Source organism: Vipera ursinii, assembly GCF_947247035.1.
Source record: "Vipera ursinii genome assembly, chromosome: 2".
NCBI lineage: Eukaryota > Metazoa > Chordata > Lepidosauria > Squamata > Viperidae > Vipera > Vipera ursinii.
The window spans coordinates 168,739,565-168,751,882 of record NC_139513.1 but is presented as its reverse complement, the minus strand read 5'-3'; the positions used below and the strand labels follow the sequence as shown (position 1 = coordinate 168,751,882).

Here is a 12,318-nt window from a genome sequence, read left to right as displayed (position 1 = left end):
GAGTGGTATTCAAGGGCAGCCCCATGTAGAGAGCATTGCAGTAGTCTATCCGAGAGGTCACAAGTGCATGAGTGACTGTGCATAGGGCATCTCGGTCCAAGTAGGGCCGCAACTGGCGCACCAGGCGAACCTGGGCAAAAGCCCCCCTGGTCACAGCTCCTATATGAACTTCAAAACTGAGCTGTGAATCAAGGAGGACACCCAGGTTGTGAGCCCTATCTATGGGGAGTAATACCTCACCCCCTATAGTTAAAGATGGAATAGAATGGACAATAGAATGGCTGTTATTTGCTGCTTTATTATTTCCAGTGCTTTCTTGATCTTCCTTATTTATTTATTATTATTTATTTTATTAATTTAATTTATATACCGCCCTTCTCTCAAGAGACTCAGGGCGGTTTACAGGGCAATACGTAAAAAAAAACAGATACAAAAGTTAAAATTATTAAAACATGATTAAACAATGCCCATAGTACAAATTTAAAATTAAAGTCATAATAACAAATAACAAACCCACCCCGTCCCATCAGGCCAGGCCCGCTTCCTTAAAAAGATGGGTTTTAAGGTCACGCCGGAAGGAGCGGAGGTCGGGCGCCATCTGGAGCTCTACCGGAAGATGGTTCCATAAGTCCGGTGCACCCACAGAGAACGTTCTCCCCCTGGGGGCCACCAGTCGGCATTCTTTGACCGGCGGCACCCTGAGGAGGCCCTCTCTGTGGGAGCGTACTGGGCGGAGGGAAGTTGACGCCGGCTGCAGGTGCTCCCCAAGGTATTCTGGACCCATGCCATGGAGGGCTTTGTAGGTCATTACCAACACCTTGAACCTCACCCGGAAGACAACTGGTAACCAATGCAGCTCGCGGAGCAAAGGTGTAACACGGGAGTATCGGGAGACCCCCGACACAACTCTCGCGGCTGCATTCTGTACCAGCTGGAGCCTCCGAGTGGTCTTCAAGGGTAGCCCCATGTAGAGAGCGTTGCAGTAATCAAGACGAGAGGTCACGAGTGCATGAGTGACCATGCGCAAGGCATCCCGGTCTAGATAGGGCCGCAACTGGCGCACCAGGCGAACCTGGGCGAACGCCCCCCTAGTTACAGCTACAATATGGTCTTCTAAAGAGATCTGTGAATCCAGGAGGACTCCCAAGTTGCGAGCCCTATCTACAGGAGGTAATAACTCACCCCCCATAATGAGGGGTGGGATATCCTGAATATCCCGGGATGCCGGTACGCATAGCCACTCCGTCTTGTCAGGGTTGAGACGAAGCCTGTTCCTCCCCATCCAGACCCGGACCGCCTCCAGGCACCGGGACATCACGTCGAGGGCATCACTGGGGTGGTTTGGGGTCAAAATGAAAAGTTGGGTATCATCAGCATACTGATGATACCCAACTCCAAAACCACGAATGATCTCACCCAGCGGTTTCATGTAGATGTTGAACAGAAGGGGCGAGAGGACCGACCCCTGAGGGACTCCACAAGCGAGAGGCCTCGCGGTCGACCTCTGCCCCCCCGTCAACACCGACTGCGAGCGTCCCAGGAGATAGGAGGAGAACCACTGAAGAACCGTGCCTCCCACTCCCAATCCCCTGAGACGCCGCAGCAAGATACCATGGTCGATGGTATCGAAAGCCGCTGAGAGGTCTAATAGGACTAGAACAGAGGAGTATCCTCTGTCCCGAGCCCTCCAGAGATCATTCACCAGCGCGACCAATGCCGTCTCCGTGCTGTACCCAGGCCTGAAGCCCGATTGGTACGGGTCTAGATAATTTCTAAGTGGTATTTCTCTATTAGGTATTCTTTGGTCTTCTTGTTCTTCAGCTTCTTTTCTTTCATCTGTTCTAGCTTGCTTGCAGGTGATCTTAACTTGCTGATCTTATTTTCTAGTCTAACCTTCCATTTTTGTGGTGTACTATTTGTTTTTCTTTTTTGTTGATTTTGCATCCCAAGTATTCAGTTATAACTGCAGCTGTGCTGTACATTAGTTGGTTTGTTTCTTGCAGTGAATTGGTGCTTATACTTGATATTGCAGTGTTTGCATCTTTTAATGCTTGTGCTAGCTGTTTCTTTGAAACAAGCTTCAATGCAGGCAGCCTTATTCTGTTATTTTTGTGCTGTTCTAGCTGCTCAGTTATTCTTTGTTTCAGTTCTTTTATTTCTTTAATTAGAGGGCTTTGTTTTCCCCGAGGAAGAGGTGCCTGGTTTCCAAATGAGAACAGTTGTATATCTCTGCTGGATTCCTTCACTGCCAACTCCCCCTGACTTGCCTCTACATTCTGAATTACTTTTGACAAGGCTTTGATTTCTTTGCCCTGGGTAAAGCTTTGCAGCTCGTCCAATTCTGTTTCTGTGAATACTTTATTTCACATTATAAATCGGCATTGATCTGCTAGTCTCTGTTCTGTTACTTCTGATTCTGGATGTTGTTCTTTCCAGAACTGGTGCATTCGTTTTAGATATCCTCTTCTTGTTGGACTTGATCTGTAATAACAGATAATTATTTCTTTGTTTTCAATCACTGTGTATTTGCGATGGGTAAAGACCTTTTCTTCCAGTAGTTCTGCAGCTGCTGGCCCTGGTTGCTCAGCCAACAGTCCTGAGTCCTATAACCCATTTTTCACCAAATATCCAGGAACTCCAACATCTAGCGTGGACCTTGTTAAGCTGGGTGAAATCTGAGCTGGTATGGCAATCTGAAATTTACGTGTCACCATATTTTTTTATGGGAGAGACATTCTTTGCCTGACTCCTCTGATGAGACCTGTCGAGTATGGTTGAACCTCTGGCATAGCTCTCATCTTCCTCAGAGTACACAAGCCCCACATCCACATCAAGGCAGTGCCTCACTGGGGGAATAATAATAATAATAATAATAATAATAATAATAATAATAATAATAATAATAATAAAAATAATAATAAAAACATGCATAAAATTTAACAGTCTTAAAGGAGTTGGTATGTATGTGACTCATATATTGATAAAATAAGAGTCTTTTTAAATCAAACCCTCCATTTCCAATAATAAGAAAACAAGAGTTTTTGGTTATGTAGGAATACGCCTTTTTCCACACACAAGAGGCAAATATTTGCATATTTTTTTAAAAATCTTGAGAACACAAAGCATGCTGAGTAACATATTTATAACTAAAACAATTAATCAGTGGAACAACCTGCCTCCAGAAGGTGTGAATGTTCCAACACTGGAAATTTTTAAGAAGAGACTAGACAGCCATTTGTCTGAAATGGTATAGTGTTTCCTGTCTGAGCATGGGGTTGGACTAGATGACCTCCAAGGTTCCTTCCAAATTATTATTATTGTTGTTGTTGCTGTTGTTGTTGTTGTTATAGGTTTTATTGTGTGTAATTTTATTATGTGTAATTATATGTGACACAATTAGATATAGGTTTTGACAAAATAAGAAGTGCCCAAATTAATAAATAAATGGTTTAAGTTAAAATATCAGAAAAACAGAAAAGGAATACCTATGCAAAAGGCCTTAGATGAAAAAGATCAGACTTCGAGTGGGAGGTTGAAAAAAGATATAAAGGAATAACAAGCCATTTTCAGAGCGCAGCCAAGAAAACCGGACAGAGGCAAGCAAGGGAAGTCAAGTGTGTTTTTAGGGTGTCTTTACTTACTCTTGTTCGTTTTATTTTGTCTTCTGTCCTCAAGTTCCAACAGGATGGAGACAGATAACAGAACCATCATATTAGACTTCATCCTTCTTGACATCTCAAGCCAACAAGAATGTGACATGTTGCTCTTTGCCATTTTCTTGATCATGTATGTCATCACAATGTCGGGAAATCTTATCATTGTTTTGGCCATCCGACTAGACCATCATCTCCGTCATACTCCAATGTACTACTTCCTTAGCAATCTGTCACTGGTAGATATATGTTTCACATCAACCACAGTGCCCAAAATGTTGGCTGGTGAATTCTCTGGAAAGAGGAGGATCTCATATGGTGGGTGTTTGTCTCAAATGTACTTCTTTGTTGCTTTTGGCACCACTGACAGCTTTCTCCTGGCCTCCATGGCACTGGATCGCTATGTGGCCATCTGTCGACCCCTGCACTATGCCACCACGATGAGAAGACACATATGCCAGCTGTTAGTGGCAGCTTCTTGGCTGGCTTCTCACCTCCATTCCCTCCTCCATACACTCCTGATGTCCCGCCTCTCTTTCTGTGCCTCCAACCACATTCCCCACTTTTTTTGCGATGTCTTTCCACTGCTCAAAATTGCTTGCTCCAACACAGCTCTGAACACTCTGGTGGTCCACACAGAAGGTGCTTTTGTTGTCAATGGAGCTCTTATGGTTGTTGGCCTTTCTTATGCACGCATCCTGATGGCTGTACTGAGAGTCCCTTCAGCCAATGGAAAGAAGAAGACTTTTTCCACCTGTGGGTCCCACCTGATAGTGGTTTCCTTATTCTATGGCACTGTCATCTGGGTGTACTTCCAACCCTCATCCAGTTTCTCACCTAAGGAAGACACGCTGGCTGCCATCATGTACACCATGGTCACTCCTATGCTCAATCCTTTCATCTACACTCTGAGGAATGACAGGATGAAGGAGGCCCTGAGGAAGCTATTCAGAAGGAAATTAAGCACCCAAGACATACATCCCTAATATTTGTGCAGTAATTGTTTCTGCTCTGCCATTTCCATGCTCCAAGTTATCATCCTGAGACGTTTTGCACAATGATCTTCAGTTATTTACTTATTTAAAACATTATATGGTTGCCCAATTCAGCCAAGGTGACACATTGGGTAGCTTAGTCCACCCCCAAAAGCAAAAACAAAAAAACCTAACAAGAAGAATGCAAATCTCAGGACATATACCTATAAATAATAATAAAACAAGAAAATAAGAAAATGGTGATCTGAACAACAATAACACCATTATCCAATTGGAGCTCCAGCACAGCATGGCCCAAAGGTTCATGGAAAGAGCCAAGTGTTGGCAGCCTTTCTAAAGACAGCTGAGGCCAAAGGAAGCCTTGGTCACGTTAGTCAAGCAAGGAAAAAAGAAGCTAAAAAATATATATTCTGGACTACATGTCAGCCTTGTTCTTATGTAATCTTTTGAATCTGCTACACAAGGGGGTGTTCGTTTTTCAGCCTGGTTTATTATTAAACATCTATCCTTCAGTGATCACACAGTAGATTGGTAATAGGAGCAGCCCGCCTTAACAAAATGCCCTTCGCACTTCCCTAGTTCTTAGCAAGCATGGGTATTGGACAGGAAGATACCCCAGTGTCTTGAAAATATTGGAAATTTCAGCTTCGGTTTACATAAATAAATATAGCTCATAGCAAGAGTTCATGGGAGGAGCAATTAGCACCCTGAGCTAAAGTTTGCTACCCTGGCTACACATAGGGATGAACTGAAATTGTGGGAGTCAAAATCTTGAATGACATTGAACATCCTTATCTAAATATCCAATCATATCAGGATCTGCTACCAGGAGGAAAAGCAATAGAAGCATTTTTTAAAAAGCCAATAGTTGAAAGTAGAATCCGACTAGAGCAGGAGTCTTCAAACATGGCCCTTTTATGATTCGTGGACTTCAACTCCCAGAATTCCTCAACCAGTGTGCCTGGCTGAGGAATTCTGGGAGTTGAAGTCCATGAGTCATAAAAGGGCCGAGTTTGAAGACCCCTGAACTAGAGGGTGTGGACAAAGTATTATACTGCTTTATAATCATAAACTTCAACTACCAGACCATAAGAAAGGCTGAGCAATGCTCTTGCCAAAATTCCTCTAGAAAGGATTTTAGAAAGTCTACCAAATCTAGATTCCATTTACACAACAATACATTGCCCTGATTTGCTTCTTCCATCTTTAGTTCTGGTCACAGCTGACAGAAACTGTTATCCACATGTAAAGAGGAGAAAATGAGAGCGCTTCCTCTGGTCTTTTCCATTGCCATTGATACCTGTGTGAACAGAAGTTGCCATATCAATAAAGCAAGTATAGTATTTGTGGTGGAAACAGTTAGGGACTTTCCCAATTTGATGTCTTCTGTATGTGATGGACTTCAATGCCTATAAATTATGAGAGTCCATCACATCTGGAAGGGACCAGATTAAACATTAAATACACTCCTTAACGTGTACGGGTCTAATTAAGATATCTACTGTAACTATTAAAGCAAACTCGAAGAGCATCTTGAGAATGGTTTTTAAATTACCCGTAGTTATCCATCCTATATTTAACTATTTTCCTGATAAGAATGTTCTACTTTGTCAAAGGCTTTGCTGAAATATGATAGATTATTGCACCACTTTGGTATAATGTACCAAGAAAGTTATTTTAAAAAGAAAATAAAATTATTCTCATAAGAGTTGTTCCTTCCAAATATCAGCAGAATTCAACCAATGGCTGCATTCTTTTTAAGGTGCTTACAAATGAATCCTTCATTGCATGTTGTTGAATCTTCCCAAGTATTTATGGTTGCCCAATTCAGCCAAGGTGACACATTGGGTAGCTTAGCCCACCCCCCACCCCCATCCCCCCAAAAAACCTAACAAGAAAAATGCAAAACTCAGGACATATACCTACAAATAATAATAAAACAAGAAAATAACAAAATGGTGATCTGAACAACAATAACACCATCATTCAATTGGAGCTCCAGCACAGCATGGCCCAAAGGCTAGTGGAAAGAGCCAAGTGTTGGCAGCCTTTCTAAAGACAGCTGAGGCCAAAGGAAGCCTTGGTCACACTAGTCAAGCAAGGAAAAAAAGAAGCCAAAAAAATTAAAAATATTCTGGACTACACGTCATCCTTCTTCTTATGTAATCTTTTGAATCTGCTACATGAGGGGGTGTTCGTTTTTAGCCTGGTTTATTATTAAACATCTATCATTCAGTTTGGTAATAGGAGCAGCCTATTATATATAATAGGAATATTCAAGGTAACTGACAATCCACCTTAACCCATCCTGTGGTAGAGGCTACTATAGCAATACAAAGTGAAGAATTGTGTCATACATTTCTGTTTTTATTTATTTAGGAAGAAATGGCAAAGTCATTAATATTTATTTACAGGTATGCAAGAATGTTCATTTATGGTTTAAAACCTAAAACATCTTAAATATTTTTCCCTCCTACCCTCCAGAATGTCCTTAATTAGAAAGAAAGAGAAACAGAGAGAGAGAGACAAGCAAGTCTCTGTGGAAGAAGAAACAGCTAACCATTTAAAGAAACAAACCATAGTTGTCCCCATGAGGGTCTTCTTCAAGAAGTAGTGAGAATTACATCATCTTTTCAGCCTGAGGGGAGATGATGGAGTAAGAGAGGGTGGAGAACTTCATAAAACAGCATAAGAAATCATGAAGCAAAGGCATCTAAAGCTATCTCACAAGAACTGAGAAAGGAGTTTCATGCTCTCTGCTCAGGTATGATGGGATCACGATCCGTGCCACAATTAGCCAACAGGAGCAATATTTTCACAGGGACTGTCTGTTTACCTAGTAATGTATTTTACTTCAGTGTCTTCAAAATCAAGACAAGTCAGTTCTTGCTGCATTGGGGTGGGGGTGGGCGAGTTTATCTATTCTGATTAAGGGACTTCTAACCTATCTGTATGCCCTGTCCTGATGGCACCACAGAAAGGGACTGAAGAATTCAGACGGTACTCCAGAAAAGAGAGAAAAATAATAAAGTTCCCAGACTATGGGGTGAGTTGAAGGAAGTGGATTATTTTAATCCAGAACTTTAGAAGAAATGAAGTGACCTATATGATGTGGTTTTTGGAGGAAGTAAAACCTATCAGATGAAAGTGTATTAACTTCTTCCCGATTCAGTTTCCTGCATATTTATATCTAGAGGCATCCTTGTTGGAGAAATGTTCACTGCAGCAGCCTTGTGAATCTTCGGATGAATAATATCGAGATCCATTTCAAGGCTTATTATTAGAGAGAGATAATAGAGGTCAACTGGATTGATCTTCTACATCAGGAGATGGATAAAGAAAGTGCAACTATACATTAAACTTTAGTTTTAGGGTTTAATCATGTCCTCCTTGCCCTAACAGTATTTAACAGTTCCACGAAAGAGTTTTTGTCTATATTTGTCAATGATACCCAACACTCTTCTTTAAAATAATGGAAATTGCATTCCTTCAGAAATAGTTTCCTTCAGAAATGCAGTAATTGATTTGGGGGCTCAGCTTTGGCATTTGGTGTCTACCCATAATCAACCTTAAATCTGAATGTAAGTTTTTCTAGGATAACCAGGTCCGTTTCAAAGAAAGGTCTGGAAATTAGACTACATTAGTTTTAGGAACAGTAATAGCTATCTATCCATAAGCGTCAGTAGATAAGAGTGCTTTAAACATTCAAGCCAGTATAATGGAAAAAATGTACAGATAATCCCCCAGATACAAACGTTTATTTAGCAATTTTTCCCCACAACAAATTAATTCAGAGAGGGTACTTACTGCTAGTAAAAGGAGGCCTGTGTAGCCATGTGACTTGAATTCAGTTGTGAATTCTGGTGCACTTGTGGCCATTTTGAACTCTGTGACTTGCCTGGGCTGCTTGGCTTAGGAAGCAGACAGGACCTTTTTTTTTTTGTCCCTGGCCACATGGCCAAAAGGGAGGAGAGCGGGCACCCAGTTTTTTTGTAGGTGCTGGTGGAGACTCTGCTGCTGCTTGGGCTTCAGGACTAGAATTGCTTCTGTAAGTATTTTATTATTCTTATTGGTTCTTTTTAAGTACTTACTTACTATTGTGTTTCTAAGTACAGTACTGCTAGCCAGACTCCTCACAAAGCATTCTATAAGGTTGTATTTCCTTGCTTTTATTTTGGAGATTAGCATATATTACTGTAGTGTGTAGGTTTTAAATTTAAATGGCCTCCTGAAGTTGTGGGTGCCCATGACTGAAAGCTTTTAAGAAGAGATTGGATAGGCATTTAATCAGAAATACAGTACTCTCTTGTGAGAGTAGTGGGTTAGACTAGATCAGGGGTGTCAAACAGCCAGCCCATGGGCCGGTTGCCACGCCCACCCCAGCTCCAGCAATGCAAAAAAAAGTTGCAATACATTGTGACACATCATGTGACACGGCACGTTTGACACCCGTGGACTAGATCAGGGGTAGGCAACCTTGACTCTTTTATGACTCGTGGACTTCAACTCCCAGAATTCCTATGCTGAGCTATGCTGGCTTAGGAATTCTGGGAGTTGAAGTCCACGAGTCATAAAAGAGCCAAGGTTGCCTACCCCTGGACTAGATGATCCCAAGGTCCCTGCCATCTCTGTTACTGTTGCAAACAGTTCCGTAAACCCCTCCCCCATCTCCCTCTGAGTGCCTGGCTGGACACTAAAGCTAATTAGTGGCAACTGCAAAAAGGAGATGCAGCCTGCTTGCAGCCATTTAGTTCCTGAGCCGAAGCAAACAACGGATCGGTGGTCAGCAGCAGCCAGAAGGGCTCTCAGTTCAGGCAGAGATCAATTAACAAAGCAGAGGAAATAGTAAATCCGATCTTTGTTCATTTAACCATCCATTTGATTTAATTAATGAATCTGGTTTTAAAAATTTGTCAAATTGAATCTGATTCATTTGACAAATTTTTTGACTTACGAATCTAATGGGCAGGCTCCATTGGATTCGTACCTCGAGGACTACCTGTGTATTGGAACCTGTAACAAGAGGATGGTGGAGCAATGCATGCATCTTGTTTGCAAAAAGATCATTATTTGACTAATTCCTCTTTTCGCAACACTTTTTATGCCAGTAGGTACAATGGCTCTTTATCACAATACCACCAAGGTAACCGAGTTTATCCTCCTGGGCTTCACTTCTCAACGAAACCTTCAGCTCCTCCTCTTCAGCTTCTTCTTACCCATCTACCTCCTCAGTGTGGCAGGGAATCTGGGTCTAGCCGTTCTTATCCGAGTTGAACCTGCCTTGCGCACGCCCATGTACTACTTCCTAAGCCACCTGGCCCTGATGGACTTGTGCTCCTGCTGCACTGTAGCCCCCAAGATGCTCCTGGGGCTCTTGAAAGGTTATGACACCATTCCCATCCTAGCCTGTGCTCTTCAGATGTTCTCCTTTGCAGCTGCTTCAGATGCCGAATGTTGTCTCTTGGCAGCCATGGCCTATGATCGGTATGTGGCCATCTGCCGCCCATTGCACGATGCAACTGCCATGCCACAGCATCTCTGTCGCCTCCTAGTGGCTGCTTCCTACATGGCAGGGATGGCCTCTGGAGTGATCCATTCCAGCATGGCATTCCGCCTGCCCTTCTGCAGTGCAAATACTTTGGACCATTTCTTCTGTGATATCCCCCCGGTTCTGGCTTTGGTTTGTGCAGACACTCATATTAACCAGCTCTTGCTCCTTGTAGTGTGTGGAACCATCCAGAGCATTACCCTGATGGCAATTATAAGTTCATATGGAAGTATTCTCTGCACTGTAGGAAGAACGGGATCACTTCGAGCTATGTCCACCTGCGGATCTCACCTTACAGTTGTGGGGTTTCTTTATGGTACCCTCATTTTCATGTACCTACGACCTGATGGCACCTATGCCCCACAAACAGACAAGATGACTTCTGTCTTTTACACAGTAGCCATACCTACTCTCAACCCTGCCATATACAGTCTTCGTAACACTGAGGTCAAACAGGCAGTCAAGAAGAGGCTTATCAGTAGAAGGCATCAGGTTTTAAAAAGTGGAATTGTGATAGGAGGGCACAGCTCTTTCTAACACACTCTAATATCTTCCTGAACCTGGTATCTTCCAGCTGTTTTGGACTCCCTGTCTGGAAATTGAAGGCCTGAGAATTATTGGTACTGAAAACCAACACATCTGGAGGCTGTAGAAGTCTGGTATTAATTTAATTTAATTTAATTTATTAATATTTCTATACCGCCCTTCTCCCGAAGGACTCAGGGCGGTGTACAGGGCAAGAATAAAACACAGAAATTTACAAAAGATAAAAGGTAATTAAATACATGCCCAATTAAAAATACAGTTAATACATACTATAAAAACCCCAATAAAAATAGTAAAAAACCCCACCAATCCCCCCTCAGGCCAGGCCGGCTTGCTCGAACAGGTATGTTTTCAGATCGCGGCGAAAGGAGCGAAGATTGGGCGCCGTCCGGAGCTCAACCGGTAACTGGTTCCATAGCTCCGGGGCGCCCACAGAGAAGGATCTCCCCCTGGGGGCCACCAGTCGACATTCTCTGACCGGTGGCACCCTGAGGAGGCCCTCTCTGTGGGAACGCACAGGGCGGAGGGAAGTAGACGCCGGCAGCAGGTGTTCCCTAAGGTACTCCGGACCCCTGCCATATAGGGCTTTAAACACCATTACTAGCACCTTGAATCTCACCCGGTATGCAAATATCTCCAAGTGAATGTTCTGTTGAAACATCAAGACCTACTTCTGATGGGACATGCATATTATTCCACTCCCAGGAAGACTTTTGCACAGCAATTACGATGACATCTATCCGCAAATGAGAGAAGATAAAGCCTGGCTACAATTAGGCATCGATAAAATCAGACAACACAATAATAATAATAAAAAAACAAAGTTGTGAAGCAAAAAATAATGTTAGATCCTTTTTAAATCAAATCAGCTAGTAGTCTTACTAGCTCATTGCTACATATTTGTGCAGGATGGCTTTTAAAGCACCAAAATATAAGAACTTGGTATGTTAGCATTTTGATATAACAACAGAGAAGCAAGGAAAAACCAAAAGCCATATTGGTAGCCTTCTGAAGAAATGGTTGTGGCTTTGCTTTTTAATGAGGGGGTGGAATTAATAATTGCATTTTTTTAAAAAATGTTTGACATTAGGAGAAAAATAAAGACTCCATATATCAATCAATTCAAGATTTATCATTTCAAGGGATATTTTTGGTAGTTTGCCTTGCATGATTTTTATCACTTTTGCTGATGTTCTATCTGGTAAGCAGACTACTCCATTCAGATCTCCCATTAGGCATTAATTATTATATGACAGCTCTATTAACTTTCCCATAAGTGTATTACAATGCAGATTTATTTTCATTTGGAGCATAAGCCCTCACTAAAAGGATCTTAATTTCATTATAATTAATCTCCACTCTCAAATATCTGCCTTAATCATCAGATAAAATTATTTTCAGTTGCAAGAGGCTCTCTTCAGTCACAGGCTGTCACTCCTTTTTGAAGATCAGCACCAATTTTCAAGATATCGCTATTGTTGAATGATGGGGAGGGTTGCTGGAAGTTATCTAAAGTAAGAAAGTATGGAACATTTTTTTCTTCTTCTAATTTTGATAGGGAAATTTAAGGATTTAA

The 12,318-nt window shown here is 42.1% G+C and overlaps 2 protein-coding genes across 2 annotated transcripts; both read left to right on the top strand.

Annotated features, from left to right (window-relative positions):
- Positions 1 to 3,685: 3,685 nt before the first annotated feature.
- LOC310634909 (olfactory receptor 1f45-like) lies at positions 3,686 to 4,639 on the top strand (the record flags this gene model as incomplete). The annotated part of the gene is made up of 1 exon (XM_083353446.1): positions 3,686 to 4,639. One exon carries the CDS (start codon positions 3,686 to 3,688, stop codon positions 4,637 to 4,639), a length of 954 nt encoding a protein of 317 aa, XP_083209572.1.
- Positions 4,640 to 9,764: 5,125 nt separating this feature from the next.
- Positions 9,765 to 10,733, top strand: LOC310634908 (olfactory receptor 5C1-like; the record flags this gene model as incomplete). Its single annotated transcript, XM_083353445.1, has 1 exon — positions 9,765 to 10,733. One exon carries the CDS (start codon positions 9,765 to 9,767, stop codon positions 10,731 to 10,733), a length of 969 nt encoding a protein of 322 aa, XP_083209571.1.
- Positions 10,734 to 12,318: the final 1,585 nt, after the last annotated feature.